The 17,994-nt window shown below is 34.5% G+C and overlaps 1 protein-coding gene across 10 annotated transcripts in view; it reads right to left on the reverse strand.

Moving 5' to 3' along the window:
* FRYL (FRY like transcription coactivator) overlaps nt 1-17,994 on the reverse strand; it is a 281,060-nt gene that overhangs the window by 100,050 nt on the left and 163,016 nt on the right. For 8 of the 10 annotated variants that reach the window (XM_055385577.2, XM_063705267.1, XM_063705265.1 and 5 more), the window contains 7 exons: nt 12,297-12,376; nt 11,540-11,620; nt 8,990-9,158; nt 8,295-8,387; nt 5,839-5,937; nt 4,366-4,467; nt 1,163-1,207 (listed from right to left, as the gene is read on the reverse strand). In XM_055385577.2, coding sequence (XP_055241552.1) covers nt 1,163-1,207; nt 4,366-4,467; nt 5,839-5,937; nt 8,295-8,387; nt 8,990-9,158; nt 11,540-11,620; nt 12,297-12,376 — 669 coding nt within the window. The remainder of the gene's footprint in view (nt 1-1,162; nt 1,208-4,365; nt 4,468-5,838; nt 5,938-8,294; nt 8,388-8,989; nt 9,159-11,539; nt 11,621-12,296; nt 12,377-17,994) is intronic. The other 2 variants (XM_063705269.1, XM_063705268.1) reach the window with 1 other exon arrangement.

Consider the following 17,994-nt stretch of genomic DNA (forward strand, 5'->3'; position numbering starts at 1 on the left):
AAAATTATACATTAAAAATATTTAAGTCCTATTCTACATAAAAACTGTTCTCATATGAATGATTAAATATAAAAGTATTTGGATTATCTTAAGTGATGAGGTATCTGGCATGAAAAAACTTGATTTTCAAACAAAGCTGGCATTCACGCAATGACCAAAAAGGCAAGGTGAGAAGTGACAAAAATCAATTATTATTTTTTCAGCTGCTACAATGCTGCTATATGTCTGAATAATAAAATCATCCTAAATTTATCTGAGCTTTAAACAAAGATATTCAATCTAATTTGAACAATTATACAAATAAAAATCTAATGAACTTAATATAAAACAAAATTTTGGTATGTCAGTCAAATATAGTCTTTGGCAACAATCATTTTAATGTTTCTTCTCTTTTTTTCTACTGTGAACTAAAAAAATGATTTGTTTAAAACCAAAATCAGTAAAGCCAGGCATGGTGGTGCATGCCTGTAGTCTCAGCTTGAACCCAGGAGTTGGAGTCTAGCCTGGGCTAGTCAGACCCTCTCTCTGAAAAAATTAAAACAAAAAACAAAAAACAAAAAAAACCCGAAATCAATAGGATAAAGTTTTAAAAATTAATTTGTCAATACTGTATTCCATTAACTTAAAGAGTATACTTGGATTGTTTGTAACTCAAAGGATAAATGCTTGAGGGGATGAATACCCATTCTCCATGGTGTGCTTACTTCACAGTGCATGCCTGTATCAAAACATCTCATGTGTCCCATAAATATATACATCTACTATGTACCCACAAAAATTAAAAATAACAGCAACAACAACAACAAACTATATTCAAAATCTAAGCTACTGTCTCCTTAATTTCACTGGAAATTTTTAAAACATTTTCATTTATAACAGCTAGATAATGTATGTTAAACAGAATATTTTAAAATTGTGACTTTTGGTGAAGAATCAGCATTCAGTGTCAGTTCTAGTTCTTAAATTCATCTTCTTGGGGCCACACTGATATTAAACCTTCTGAAGAATGTTTCTGCTGTGTGCTACTCTTCTCTTAAAATACTAGAAGCAGGTTGGAATAAATACATTAGACATGCAATGCAACAATGGGAAAAGGAAAAACAAATGCCACGCTTAAAGGAAATAAAGCAGTATTTTACTTTGTAATGTCAACACAACTCACCTGGAGTGTTTCTATTTGTTTTCTGATACTGTTGTTAGATGGCATCTAAATAAAGCAATGTGAGACAGCAAACATAAACATGAGATGCAGCACATGCATGTTAGATGAAAATAAGCACAAAACAAGACAGCTCTTCACCAAGGTCTCTATTTAGAAGAAATTTGAAATGTCCAAGACAGTGGCCAGAAACACTAAGAAAAAAAAAAATCTCACGATTTGGGCATCATGTAAGATACACCTATAATATTCCAACTAAGAGAAAACAAAGTTTTAACTACCTAATTTTTCTTAGAATTCTTCTTAAAGCACTGTATTTCAGTTCAACTTTAAATTTTTAAATGAATGTAAGTATAGATTGTTGAAAAAAATCTCCAAATTATTTTCTATGATAACTACTCTTATTATTCACCTATCTCTCTTAATAATTCTCCAGAAACTTTAAAATCACTTTTCACACAAGCACCTAAATTGATATAGATATGGGAATGGGAGACTACCAAATTCTGTTTGGGACAAAAATTAAAGATTTAACTTTTCAGTGAAAATAACGTGACACTGTCACAAGCTATTTATGGGCATATAGAGATAAAGCTCATTTTTCATGGTCATCAACTTTAAAAACTAGTATGGTAATTTTTTAAAACTGTGCAATATCATAAAGTGCCTTGAAATTCATCATATTTATTCTTATGACTAGAGAGTAATGCCTTTTTAACATTCTCAAATTATTGCTAACATGTTTTCTTAAAATATTCAGTGCTTATATCCAACAACATTCCTTATACTACATTCAGAAGTAACATGGTGGACTAGAAGAGCAAGAGCTATGGAACTAAGTGAATATGGACACAAATCCATGCTGGCTCCTGAAACACGGGTTACTTGTTTATCTTCTTTCAGCCTCATGTACAGTAAAAATCAAATGAGATTCTGTACTTAGAGGATGTAGCATCCAATAAAGTAATAAAAACCAGTCATAAGAAGTATGGGTCTAGGCTGGGCGCAGTGGTTCACACCTGTAATTCCAGCACTTTGGGAGGCTGAGGCGGGTGAATAACTTGAGGTCAGGAGTTTGAGACCAGCCTGGCCAATATGGTGAAACCCCGTCTGTACTAAAAATACAAAAATCAGCCAGGGGTGGTGGCAGATGCCTGTAATCCCAGCTACTCAGTAGGGTGAGGCAGGAGAATCGCTTGAGTCCGGGAGGTGAAGCCTGCAGTGAGCCGAGATCATTCCACTGCACTCCAGCCTGGGTGACAGAGCGAGACTTCATCTCAAAAAAAAAAAAAAAAAAAAAAAAAAGGTATAGGTCTAATAAAAGGAAATTGTTTAGGTTTTTAGTATCAAGAGATTAAATGGATCTCAAAATAGTTTAGGTAAGGCCTTTATCTTGGATCAATTTTCCCTATACATAAAATAAATAACTGTTACAACAGATAACTAGCATAGTTTTTCCTTCAAGGCTCAACTCCTTACCTCAACTATGCAGAGCAGCCACATTATCTAAGACTTAATAAACAGGAGCCAATTCATAAAATTTCTGCTGAATAGAGCCTTAATGTAAGTTAAGGGTTAATGGCCAAGACAATTATATTCCAAATACTCATGCTAAGTGGCTCTTATCTCCTTTAGCCTGGCAGATTGACATAGCCATTAATGAAAATGAACAATATGCCAGAAATATTTAATAGGAGGTAAGGGTTCAAAGAAAACAGAGCATTTAAATGAAAGCCTTAAGACAAAAAAAAGTTAAGGTACTGCGAAGTATTGCAAATATGTTAGGTGAAACGTATATATATAAAAATTCCAACAAGCAACAGAAAAGTATGAACTATCATGAAACAAAGCAGCCTTCCAGAAACATTTAAATGCATATCTTAAAAATATTTTAATGAACGTATGAAAAATCATACTATCCAGAAAAATGATCAATTCTCTTTTGGTCCCTATATCTGTACAAATTACCAAAAATAAGAACAAAAACAAGTATAATGTAATTAATTGAATAAAATTTATTTCCTGGTTGCATGACATAAAGAGTTCATCAGTTTGATTTGGTCCTGGGAATTTTCATAAATAGTCAAATAAGGCATATAAATTCTCATCCAAACATGAGTAATATCAACGTTTATCTAGAAGGAAAACAGACAAAAATATTTCTCAAAGTAGTATATATTCCGTATACCTAAGAAACTGAGGCAGTTTTGAAAATTATACATAAAATCATGAAAAAGACGTACAGGATAACATCCAGTGGACCATTCCTGAAATATGAAAGAAGATCCAGTCCTATTCCTACAATAGCACAACGAGCTGCATACCCAGAGACAAGTCACTTACTCTATCTGCCTCGGTTTCATTATCTTCAAAGTATAAGGTTTTCAGTCTCAAATCTAACTTAGAGGAATACCAGGAAATGGAATGTCATGTCTGCAATATTTCTATAACTTGCAAGCAAATATTCAAATAGGCTCATCTAAGTATCTATCAAAAGAATATTCAAATCAAGCATTCGCATGACATGCAGCTGAAGAATATTCCCACACTGTCAGAATTGTGTTCCTACCCAAAGAAGAAAAGAGGATCCTGCTAGCAGAGCATCCTGGGAAGAAAATGATCCTTCTGTCTCTCACAGTTTTGTTTTCAGGACTAAGAGAGGCTGAATATGGATGTGCCAAATAGTGTTAATGACAAGTACCCTTTCATTCAAGTCAGAATCATTTCAGGAGCTTTTACATCTGTGCAGATCCAGTACCAACTTTTAGATATGGCTGGGCATACTTAAATGTGATTTTAGTGATATTATCAAAGCTTTTTCTCATATTGCTCAGACTTAAACCAACATTACTGATTTTCTCAAAAGACAAAATAAGTATCTAGAAGGTTTTGTGAGATTAATACTCTATAATTCTAAAAGAATTAACAAATATTCCTAGATTTAAGATAATATAAATATCACTAAAAATGTACAATAATCTTGCATTCATTAGGACAAACTAAATTTTCAACCAAAAGTTTACTCATATCTATACATGATTCCCTATAGAAAAAATACAGTAGGTATAAGAAAAGGAATGTGGCAAAGTGTTGCTATTCAAGTATACCAATAGTAACAAAAGTTTCATTATGCACTGTTCAATTTATATGCATAAACAAAATATACCAGTCAGTATTTACATATCAGAAGTGTGATTACATCTTACCTTTAAATGTGACAAACAGTTCTGTAGGAAAATATGCCAGTTATTTAAAAAAAATTGTTTCTGACTGACACATAAAAGGCAGGTAATTAGTGGATATAAAGCCTATAGAAGACGGGGAAAAGACAGAATTAACATTTTTCATCATATTTCACCAATTCTCCAAACTTTTCTCCAAGCTACGTAAAAGTTATGTGAAATAGACAGGCAGAAAAAAATGCCTTCTATCTCTGAATAGAAAAGACGTAATTAGACAGAAAACAGCTGCTAAAATCACTTTATGACAGTGATCCCCTGAGGTTACAACATATTTTTACTGTACCTTCTCGTGTTTAGATACTTCCAGTGTTTAGAAAAGCACTGGACTTTTAAATTTTATATTTCATTTATTCTCATAAGCAAGGAAACAAATCTTTTAAGCAGTTTTCCAATTCATAATAAATATAATCTCATAGAATAATCTAACACAGAAAGATAAAGAGTAAATTTTCTACGAGGAAAATTCCTTGACTGATCATACCTCTCTGAGTTAGAATATGCTATTAGTTCTCCCTCAACCTATTAGTCTCTCATCCATTTTGTGGTTATGACTAGTCCCTGGGATCAGATGACAGATGGCATTAAAATGTTAGCTTTCTGTTTGTCAAATGTGTAACTTCACGATGGCTACATTAGGTACTCTAAGCCTCACTTTCCAAACACATAAAGTAGAGGACAATAATCACAAATATCTTATAGGGTTGTGAAGCTTAAAGTAAGAAAAAAAAAAGTACAAAGTACTTAGTTCAATGCCTGGCACAATCCATGTTTACTATTACTGTATCTCTAGTTTAGAAGGTCAAATATTTCACCAATTCTCCAAACTTTCTCCAAGCTAAGTAAAAGTTATGTGAAATAGACAGGCAGAAAAAAATGCCTTCTATCTCTGAATAGAAAAGATGTAATTAGACAGAAAACAGCTGCTAAAATCACTTTATGACAGTGATCCCCTGAGGTTACAACATATTTTTACTGTACCTTCTCATGTTTAGATACACAAATATTATTCTGTTACAACTGCCCACAGTACAGTAACATGCTGTACAGGTTTGTAGTCTGGGAGCAATAAGCTATACCATATAGCCTAGGTGTGCAGTAGGCTATACTATTTAGGTTTGTGTAAGTACATTCAATGATGTTTGCACAATGAAATAGCCTAACGACACATTTCTTAGAACATATTTCCATCATTAAGCAATGCGTGACTACCTAGAAGGAAGTCTGAACAACTCAACAAATGCAGAGCTAGTAAAATTAAGAACAGAACATTTAAATAGAGCCACGCAAAAAATACGTATGTAAAACTTGCCCTTGTATTGCACTTCAGGGATTTTACAATTTCAGATTTTACCATTCTCTTAAATTTCCACTGAATTCATAAATCAATTACTAAAAATCCCAATTAAATATGAAAAGGTTTGAAATGTTTCTTAATACCAATGAATGCTTCTTTCTCGAGCTCAGTTCAAAAGTAGTCTGATAAAGCATCTCCACAAAATTTTTCAAACAGGGAACATTCACTTCATTTTTAACAGCCTAGTAAAAAGATAACGCAAACAAAGAAAATGATACAGATGTTAGATTAAACTATACAAAGAACACAAGAACTTTCTGTAAGGTTTGAAATTGGTTAATAATTCACTGAGACTCTCACTGAAGTACTACAATGTGCCAAGTGACCAAATGTTAAGTACATAAGATAAACCTAGTCCCAGCCCTGAGTGAACAAAGTGGGAATACAGGCTAAGAGGACACAGTATAACAGGTCCACTGAGAGCAAATTCTCTGTGCTCTTGGAGCACTCAAAAGGGGCCCCTATGGAAAAACTCAACAAGGAAGTAACATCTAAGCTGCATCCAACATCTCTTAACAGAAATAGTGCTAAAGCCTCCCATTTAACCTTGCTGGCCTTATCTCCCACCCTCTGACCATGTGCATGCATGGGGACCCAGCCTTAGGAGCTTCCTTGCTGTTCCTAGAACGCATCAAAGAATTTCTTGCCTTAGGATGTCTACGCTGGGGCCTGCTGCCCGAGAAGCTCTTCCCACAGACACAGGAAGTCTTACTGTCTCACTCCTTTAGATTTTGCTCAATTGCTACCAATTCTTTCGACGTGGTGGTCTTCCCTAATCATACTCTTTTTAAAATTTCAACTCCCTCACCCCTTTGGCAATCCTATGCCCCCTACCCTGTTTACATTTCTTCACATTACTCTCCACAATCTGACATACTACCTATTTTATACACTAGTTTATTTTCTATTTTCTGCACTAGCAATTAAAATCTACGGTACTAGGGAGTCTTTCCTATCATACTCATTGTTGTGTTCCCTTGTGCATAGAGGAAGACCTGACAAACAGAAAGCACTCAATAAATAAATGAGTAAAGAAAGAGAAGCCAGCCAGAGAAAGAGGGGAGGGAGGTTACTAGAGAGGCATGAATGTTCCAGGCAGAAGGAGCTGCATGTGCAAAGGCCTAGTATTATGGGTTGAATCATATCCCCCCAAAATTCATGTTGAAGTCCTAACCCCACAGACATCAGAAGGTGACTTCATTAGGAAATAGGTCATTGCAGATCACATTAATTAAGTTAGGATCGGGAAGACCCTAATCAACATGACTGGTGTCCTTTTAAAAAGGGGAAATTTGGACACAGACATACACTCAAGGAGAATGCCATGTGACAATGAAGGCAGGATTCAGAACCATGCTTCTACAAGCTAAGAAACACAAAAGATTTTCAGTGCACACGAGAGGCTAAGCAAGGGGCATGGAGCAGGTTCCTCCTCACAGCTCTTAGAAGGAACCAACCTGCTGGCACTTTGATCTCACACTCTAGCCTCCATAAATATGAGACAATATACATTTCTGTTGTTAAGCTATCCAGTTTGCAGCACTTTATTACGGCTGCCCTAGCAGGCTAATAAACCTGGACACAAAAGCAAATATGGTATAAAAGAATCAGGCAACACGATGATAATGGACCATTGTCAAGTGCCTCTCTTCCTACAACCTGCTCCTTTTGATGAACTGCCTTAAAAACTAAAACCTAATCTCAGCCATCTGGGAGAAAAAAAAAGGATGATCAAACAAAGGGTGAAGTACAAATGATCATTTGGAAGGGATAAACAGTAATTCAAACAACTTACAGGAAAAGAAATCAAAGTGCGTATCTAATAAAAGACTAAAACTGACATGACTTATACATGATAGCCTGTTTTCTTTTTTATAAAATGACCCCAATTCATATGGCTAAAAACTGGGTGGGAGGAAACGGGGGCTGTGTAACTCAAATAAACCACTTGCAAACCTTTAATTTATGAGTTTTGTGTGTCCCCATTTTTAAAAATCTTCAATGCAAAACAGGTTTTAAAAAAACACGTCAATCACTCTCATTAATATTTCAAATCCTTAACTTTTAAAACAATTCTCTGTTCACCTTTTCTAAACATGCTCTAAAGGTAGGACCTGAATACTACAAACCAATTCATATAAGCCCATAGGTCACAAGTAAGTGAATTCAATGTTTAAAAATGAAAGCCAAAACAGTTCAATTTTTCAACATGTAATACATTTCTTCATTTTTGAGATTTTAATTAGAATAAAATCTGAATAAAAAGAATGTAATTAATCTCCATTTCTAGCCAAGATGGAGCTGGATTTCCCCTACCATCTGAAACAACCAAAAAACAAAATACATGAAATGATCTCTAAAACACTGTATGATCAACAAAAGGAAGAGACCTCTGAGCAACAGGGAGCAAATGAGACGAGCCTTCCCATGGCCACAGCTTATTGTCATGTAAGTATTTTTAGGACAAAAAATAAAAGTATAAGGTTGATAAGGTTCTTGTATAACACACAAATGGTATGAAAATAAGAAAAATACTTACAGCAGCTACAGGGATAAGAATCTCCACAAATAAACCAGCAAGTGCATGTTTTATATCTTTATCTTTCACTTCTAAGAAATACTGAGCACATTCCTTAAAGGGAAAGAGGTATATACTTAGATTAACAAAAGAGGAAAGGTTAAAGAATTTGTAATATCACATCATTTTGTGAACACTCTGCCATTTTACCAAAAAACTAAGCTCAATGCATCTTCAAGTCAAAAAACAAAGCTGGCCGGGTGCGGTGGCTCACACCTGTAATCCCACCACTTTGGGAGGCTGAGGCGGGCAGATCACCTGAGGTGAGGAGTTGGAGACCAGCCTGGCCAACATGGTGAAATCCCGTCTCTACTAAAGAAAAAAAAAAAAAAAAAAAAATTAGCCGGGCCTGGTGGCAGGCGCCTGTAATCCCAACTACTCGGGTGCCTGAGGCAGGAGAATCGCTTCAATCAGGAAGGTGGAGGTTGCAGTGAGCCAAGATCATGCCACTGCACTCCAGCCTGGGCGACAGAGTGAGACTCTGTCTCAAGGAAAAAAAAAAAAAAATTAATTTACACTTAGAACAACTTAACACATGGAATAAGAGACTAAAAATGATGCCATTAATTTACGTATATTTTGTTTCTTTTAAAAAGTCATGAAGAGCAAGGACTGTTAGGCTTGCTCTATTTACTGTCATTTAGAAGGTATATCACCTGCATAAATTGAAATGATGCTTCAAAATCTTCTACAGGATACATTTTTACTCGAAAAAATTTCATTCCCATTATTAAGCTGATGACACTTTGTACCACATGTGGGCTTTGTTCCTTTTGTCGCAGTTCTTTTAATTCTGTCACAAACTTCTTCCTTACAGCCTGAAACCTTTAATATACGTGGAGACATCATTTGATTTGAATTAAAAACACTAATTTCCACATGATATTTAAGGGTAAAAATCAAAAGGTATGCTACCTAAATATCATCTCCTTTCTCTACCTTCATTACAATTGCCAGAAAGGCACACAGAGGAAAATAAAAATTGCTACTCTAAATTTGCTGTTCATTTCTTTTAAAATTAAATTAAAAGTTTCTGAAGGAGAAATAATAGGATTTCTTTATTCCTATAATATTATCAAGACACCACCATTACCATTTAATTAATAACCATAATAAAATAATATCAAATAACCAACCCACAAAACGCCACCATGTAAATCAGTGTCTCCAACTTTTAAGGCTCTTTTTATATAAAGTCTGCAATTAGTTATATGGAGAGCATATTGGAGACTATAAATTTGTTCACAGAGATAAGCCAATCAATCATACAGTACTAATTATCACTTAAAATCAATACATCATTACACTGCCAAAAGGCTTTTGAAATGTGAGCATCATCCTGGATTCAAATCACAATTGTTAAAGCTAGTAAGCTTTTCTTCACTTACATTTGAAAAGGACATCTAATAGTTTATTAATCAATTATACTTAATTATCCCCTTCCCCCCTATATATTATGAAACAACTAAAGATTTTACTGATAATGTTACTTGGGGAAGCCAGTTCCTTAAAGTTAAAATAACCTCAAAACATGCTTTCCAGTGGTCACTGACTACAGTGAGAAGAACAAAAAAAAAATTAACAAAATATGGATACATGACTGAAATATAACATCTATTTTGATTTTAATCTTGGAGAATATGATACCATTTTTCATGACTATATTCTTTAGCACTTCATTAACAAAATTTTTGTAAAATGGATAAAATCTTTCCATTGAAATATTAGAATCTAAGGATTTTTTCCTTTTGTTAAACTACTTATAAAAATTATTAGTCACTACAAACCAAGAAAATACATACACCAAGATTCAAATATACCTCCAGCCTTTATCTCCTTCTCTTCCCCACTCCCACTCAACCCCACCACCTGCCCCCTTAGGTGCTATCAGCCTAACTCAAAGTGGATCCTTTCATGTTTTCTCCCATGTTTATTACATGCATGAGCAGAAAACATCTTAGTATTGCTCTAAAGTGGCATTTCTCCTACAACTAGCAGGTGAGGCTGAGTACCATTTCATACATTTACTGGCTGTTTGGACTTACTATCCTTGCCATCTAGAGTTAACGTAGCCATGATGGAGTGTTCTCCTGGATCCAACTTGCTAATATATTATTTAGAATTTCTGGTCTATATTCCTGAGACAGAAACTCAGTTTTGACAAAAATAAAAATAACATAAACAAACTGTCATAAAGAGAAACACATCACTGCTCATATCTATGTTTTTGTGTCAATTTAATTGCATGCGAGATATTAAGATATTATTGTTGATGTCTAAATCATTTAAAATACTCAAACCATAAGGTATTAAAAAATTATCATCTATATCTAAATCGTTTAAAATACTCAAACCATGTTCTAAGTTCTATAGCATTTGCTATACAAGGGTTCCTAGTATATTAAAAAATTTAAAAATATGCTAAATAAAATATTTCACTTAATATTAAAATGCAAACTACTTAAACATTAACAGTAATTGTACTTGCCTTCTTAGAATTTAGAAAGGTTGTTTGTTATATGATGATTTCAGGGCCAAAGACTCTTTCAAACACATCTAAGAAAATATAATTTGATACTTTTTTCCTTATAAATTTCCCAGTAGTAACAAAGGAAATCCAAAATCTTCCATAATTGTTACAGTAACCACAAGTTGCTAATAACGAATATATTTTGCTGTTTACTAAAGTGATGGTTCAGTACAACTCAATGTGTATAACTCTTAATGAATTAACAGTTTTAATTGAGTAATCTAGTATCTTTCATCTTTCCTTTTTGGTGTCTCTTACCAATTCAAACTCTGTTTAGCATTAAAACAAATATGATTAGAAAACACTGCATTGCTGAGGAATAAAAGTTCTCACTTGGAAAATAATTATTAGCTCTGTAAAGAGTTCTTTAAAAAGATTCTAACAGAATTGTTAAAAATAGGGAAAAAGATAGTGTCCTAAATATGGTCGGCAATTTCTGATTTGTTCGATTCAGACATTTATAGAAAACCCCAAATAAAATTAAAACAAGTGCTGAAATTGAGGTATGAGTGTTAAAGAGCTTCTGAGAAACAGAGCAGTAAAGTAATAAAAGGTGGAGCTGACTTCGTGCTACGGAAAATGGTGGATTTCGAACTATCAGTATCTATTGTATTCATTGGTAATGAAGCATTCTAAAATGCAAAGAAAATCTAAATGGGTGATTTACAAAACTTACTTTGATTGAGCAAGAACCCCTATCACCTCTGCATATAAATCAGCAATAATATGCACATTCCCAGTGTTGGTTCCTGAATATCTAAAATAACAAAAGAACAAACATAACATTTCATTAAATTTTTCTACAAACTCTCTTTCCTAATACATTTGAAAATTCCTCATCAGAGTATTGTATAATTTTCTCTGAATATTCATTTATACGATAAAAGCAATACTAATTTTATTTTATCTTCAATTTTACTTTACTATATTTAACCTTCTGGTTCTTACGTATCCAATCTGTAGTACTAAGAATTATTTTCACAAAATCTTTCTTATCAGCATTTTTTGTGGATTTAAAAGAAATGGGGGCTGGGTGCAGTAGCTCACACCTATAATCCCAGCACTTTGGGAGGCCAAGGCGGGTGGATTGCTTGGAGCCCAGGAGTTCAAGTCCAGCCTGGGCAACATGGCAAAACTCTGTTTCTACAAAAAATACAAAAATTAGCTGAGTGTGGTGGCGTGCACCTGTAGTCCTAGCTACTCAGGAGGCTGAGTTGGGAGGATCACCTGAGCCCAGGAGGTCAAGGCTGCAGTGAGCCATGATTGCATCTCTGCACTCCAGGCTGGGTGAAAGTGAGACCGTGCCTCAAGAAATAAAAAAAAGGAAGATAAGAATTGCCTTGAACTCTCAAACAAATGATCAGTAAGAATTAAAATAGTCTAGACCTGGATTGCAAAAAAAGGCAACAATCCCAAGTTAGTATTTTACTTACCCTTCCTTATGTTTAAAGTGCTTAAAAGCTAAGTTTAGAACTTCATGAACTAAGGGATCGGGTACAGGATGAACAGGAATCTAGAATTTAAAAAAATTGTCAAGTAAGAGTTAAATTATTGGTTTTTTATGAGTATTCTCATCAATTCAACTGATTAAATCAATAATAAATCTTAATTTTCATGGGATTATTACTAATCTGTCAATCTTCCTTTTTTCTGAGAATCTTGTTTTCTCTAAGAATTTGGTTACTCATCAAATTTCACAAGCTCTAAATTTAAGAATATTAGCTTCATAATCACAAATCACTGAACTATAGACTATGCAGTGGGAAAAGCAATAGTTGTTACTGTTATTACTGCTTAATATTTACTGTCAGCAAACTAAAAAGACATGTACACCTCCCTGTAACACTTACAGAAAAGCACCTTTGTAATGAGTCAGCCCTACATTTAATATAGCCCAATTCTGAACTATCATGAAAATGGTCACAAGGGACACTATCTTTTCTAACAATCTTAAACTATTTATAGACTTATTATTAAAAACCTGACATTTAAACAGTCTCATTTCAACTCTGAAAGAGTATATGCTAGTTCCTATTATGTAAAACAAATTTCAAAAATTTAAACCAGTAATAAAAGCCCTACTCCTCCACCACATATAATCACTATTAACAACTTCATGTACATCCTTCCAGACTTTTTCCTACACATCCTCACATGCATGCGTGCATTCCTTAGTTTTACTGAACCGAATAATGTATCTTTCCATGTCAGTATTTAGAGCTCCTTATACTTTCTAACAACCACTCAATATGTATATATCATAATTTGATATGTATATATAAACCATATACACTCAATATGTATACCTATATACATATTGAAATATGTATATATAGTATATATGTATATATTGTATATATACACATTATATATATGTTCAATATATTGTATATATTGAAAATGTATATATATGTATATATGTATACACTCAATATGTATACATATATACACTCAATATGTATATATCACAATTTGATATGTATATATCACAATTTGAGGAGCCCCCTATTAATGAACATTTCAATCCAGATTTTCAATATTCAAGTAGTACTACAATAAACATCTTGTGCATTTAACATTATATACTTATAGAGTTCCACAGGAAAGACTCTGAAAGAAGGAACTGCTGGGTTAAAGAGTTTACAAGTCATTGCTAACACATATTCTAGTTCTACACAGTCATCCTTCAGTATATACGGTGCATTGGTTCCAGGACCCCCGTGATACCAAAATCTGCAGATGCTCAAGTTCCTGATATAAAATGGTGTAGTATTTGCATATAACACTACGTACATCCTCCCGTACACTTTAAATCATCTCTATCTAGATTACTTATAGTATGTAACACAATGTAAATGTTACATAAATAGTTGTTATACTGTATTTCCTATTATTTTTATTATTGTATTGTTACTTTTATTTATATATATTGTTTTAATTTTTAATTTTTGTGTGTACCTACCAGGTGTATATATTTATGGGGTATTTTTATATTTTTGATCCAAGGTTGGCTGAATTCATGGATATAGAACTCACAGATATGAAGGCCCTGACTGTGTGCATCTATTTTTGAGCTCTCCATTTTGTTCTATCAATCAATTTGTATGTGTCTATACCAAAATCATACCATCTTTTTAATTACTAAAGCTTAATAATAAGTTCTCGTATCTAGTAGTGCAGGTCCTCTCCTTACTTTTCTTCAGAGATAGCTTGGCTATTCTTGGCCCATTGTTCTTCCATATTCCATCTACAGTCACCTTTTCAAGTTCTATAAAAACTGTTAGGATTTTTATTAGAGCTGCAATGAATCTATAAAACAATTTGAAGTAACTGTATTTTTATATATTTACATGAAATAACTTTTAGTAATATTTTCTAATTTTCTGGTTTTGTGCTTTGACAAAGAGATGCTTGATTTCACTAATCATAAGGAGAATGAAAATCTTCAAGATATCATTTTATACCTACTTGATGGGAAAAAGATTAAGTCTGAAAATACCAAATAGTAGAGAGAATGTAAAAAAGTGAGGTTCTGTATATATTGTTGCAAAGCAGCATACAATCTAGTGAAGGAGATCAGGTATGTCACCCCACAATATATTATTTGGCATGCAGATTATTTTGAGCTAAAGGCAATTGAGAAACAGCAGATGCAGGAACAGTTTCCCCTACAATCCTTACTAAATAACCATTACATTCCATTAGTTTTCTGCATATATTTACCTTCCCACAATTTTATTGTTTCTAGAGGCCCAAACCTTTTTCCTTTGTCTTGTCACTACTCTACAACTTATCACTCTTTGTTAAAATGGTATATATTCCAGTCTGTACCTGAATCTTTGAAAAAAAAAAGTGTATTAATTCTTGGATCTTTGCATATCTTCTTCGAGGCATCCATGTGCATTCGTAATAAACCTTTTGACCCTGGTAATCTTTCTCTTGTCAGTTCAGTTTGTAGAGCCCCAGGCGCTAAATCCAAGAAGGCAGAGCAAAAAGTTTTTTCCTCCCCTATACAGTAATTCTTCTGTATCTACGGTTTTGCTTTCTGTGGCTTACCCAAGGTCAACCATGGTTTGAAAATACTAAGACTGTGTGTGCACATGTGTGTGTGTGTGTGTGTGACACCACATGCATACAGTTTTATTACAGTATATTGTTACAACTGTTCTATTTTTATTTATTTATTTATTTTTGAGACAGAGTCTCGCTCTGTCGCCCAGGCTGGATAGAGTGCAGTGGCGCGATCTCTGCTTACTGCAAGCTCCACCTCTTGGGTTCACGCCATTCTCCTGCCTCAGCCTCCCGAGTAGCTGGGACTACAGGTGCCTGCCACCATGCCTGGCTAATTTTTTTTTTTTTTTTGTATTTTTAGTAGAGACAGGGTTTCACCCTGTTAACCAAGACGGTCTCAATCTCCTGACCTCGTGATCCACTTGCCTTGGCCTCCCAAAGTGCTGGGATTACAGGCGTGAGCCACCGCACCCGGCCAACTGTTCTATTTTATTATTAGTTATTGTTGTAAATCTTTTACTGTGCCTGGTTTATGAATTAAACTTTATTATGAGTATGTATGTATATGAAGAAACATAATACAGGCTTAGTATCCCCTATTTGAAATGCTTGGGACCAGAAGTGTTTTGGATTTCTGATTTTCTTAAATTTTGGAATATTCACATATACATAATGAACTATCTTGGGGATAAGACCCAAATCTAATCACAAAACGTGTTTGTTTCATATACACCTTATACACATAGCTTGAAGGTAATTTTATAAAATACGTTAAATAATTTTGTGCATGAAACAAAGTTTTGACTGTGTTTGACTGCAACCCATCACATGAGGTCAGGTGTATAATTTTCCACTTGTAGTGTCATGTTGGTGCTCAAAAAGTTTTGGATTTGGGGACATTTCAGATTAGGGATGCTCAACCTGTATATACAGGGTTTGATATTATCCATAATATCAGGTACCAACTAGGAGTGCTGGAACATATCCCCTGAGAATAAAGGGAGACTACTATATTTGCTTCAGTTATGACTGAAATTTAACAATGACAGCTAACGACAACACTCAGCCATGCTATGTGCTCTTTGTTGCCATCCTACTACCACCATCAACATTTTCTATGTTTATAACACTTGTAACAGTCTTACAAGACACAGGTATACCTCCTACTTTACAGATGAGGGAAATGAAGTTCAGAGGTTGCTGTGTACTTCTCTAGAATATACTATGTCCCTAGATTCTGATATATGTAAATGCATTTGAGGCTGGGCACAGTGGCTCATGCCTGTAATCCCAGCACTCTGGGAGGCTGAGGCGGGTGGATCATCTGAGGTCAGGAGTTCCAGACCAGCCTGGCCAACATGGTGAAACCTCGTCTCTACTAAAAATATAAAAATTAGCCAGGCGTGGTAGCACATGCCTATAATCCCAGCTACTCGGGAGGCTGAGGCAGGAGAATTGCTTAAACCCAAGAGGTGGAGGTTGCAATGAGCTGAAATTGCCCCACTGTACTCCTGCATGGGTGACAGAGAGTGACTCCAACCAAAAAAAAAAAAGGAATTTGAATAAATAAAACAAACCAGCAAGAAAACTTTGGTCTTATATTACTGCCAGGAAAGAAAGAGAAACACAGAGAAGTAAAAGAAGAAATACATCTTATCTTTAATTTTAATTAAAAATACATACGTTCTGGTGAGACAGAGTTCGAGGTGTGATAAAAAATACATAAGTTCTAAAAATTTTACTTTAAGAATGAACATTATCAGAACACAGACATCCTGAAAGTCCCTATTTCTCCCCTTATTTTCAGTAGTTAAAAAAAAAAATTCTCAAACTGAATTTCCAAAGAAGAAAGAGAAAAGAATCTCATTTTGGGTCACAAAGAAAACGTTCTACTTTCATGGAGTAATATCTCCATCTTTAGCAACAAGAATTTCTAAGATCTTGTCATCGGTGTGATTTTAGAAGCGGCTATAATTCTACTCCAATATGCAAGAAAATCTAGTAGAAACTATAGTAACAGGCTGGGTGCAATGGCTCACGCCTGTAATCCCTGCACTTTGGGAGGCCGAGGCAAGCGGATCACCTGAGGTCAGGAGTTCGAGACTAGCCTGACCAACATGGTGAAACCCCATCTCTTCTAAAAATACAAAAATTAGCCAGGCTTAGTGACGTGCACCTGTAATCTCAGCTTCTCGGGAGGCTGAGGCAGGAGAACTGCTTGAATCAGGGAGGCGGAGGTTGCAGTGAGCCAAGATCAAACCATTGCACACCAGCCTGGGCAACAGAGTGAGACTCCATCTCAAAAAAAAAAGAAACTATAATAACAAATACTCAGGTTTATTCCGAGGCTATTTCCACTACCACTGCCAAAAGTTTAATGCTTTTATCACATTATGAAAGTAAAGAACAAAAGACTAGCTTAAGATAGTGTGAAGTTGGACTAGCCCAATCATTAGCTAAATGACCAATTCTCAGCACCAAGGAGTGTAAACATCACACATTAGCAGAATGCCAAGTCACCTCCCATGTGGACCTTTAGGACTGCTCATCAATATCTAAAATGCTATTAAGTCTGAAAATGCAAATAATCTACTCTGTATACATAAAAGATATCACCACCTTCTGATACTTCACAATAATATGAATAAAACCAAGCCAAGAGCTTGAAATGGCTCACAAACTAGGTTTCTCAACTTCTTGTTTGTTTTAAAGAATGAACATATGACTAAAATTCAATATTAAAAAGAGTATTGCTTCAAACTTTATAAATGTGATACTGCTGTTTAAACATGCTTTTATCATGGATCTAAGCCCTTTGGTACAAACATACTATTTTAGTTGGGCATTACCCCAAATTTATTCTAATGACTTTTTTAGAAAAGCAAAATTAGTCCTCTATTATCTGGAATTAATTTTGTTTCCAAGGTGAATCCCACTACTTAATTTCATCATATTTACATTAGCTCTTCGGCTAACTTGTTACAATGAAAAGTTTCATTCAATTTTATAAAATACTGGCCATTTCCACTATTCACAATAGCAAAGACTTGGAACCAACCCAAAAGCCCATCAATGATAAACTGGAGAAAGAAAATGTGGCACATATACACCATGGAATAC

The sequence above is a fragment of the Gorilla gorilla genome, chromosome 3 (assembly GCF_029281585.2).
Source record: "Gorilla gorilla gorilla isolate KB3781 chromosome 3, NHGRI_mGorGor1-v2.1_pri, whole genome shotgun sequence".
Lineage (NCBI taxonomy): Eukaryota > Metazoa > Chordata > Mammalia > Primates > Hominidae > Gorilla > Gorilla gorilla.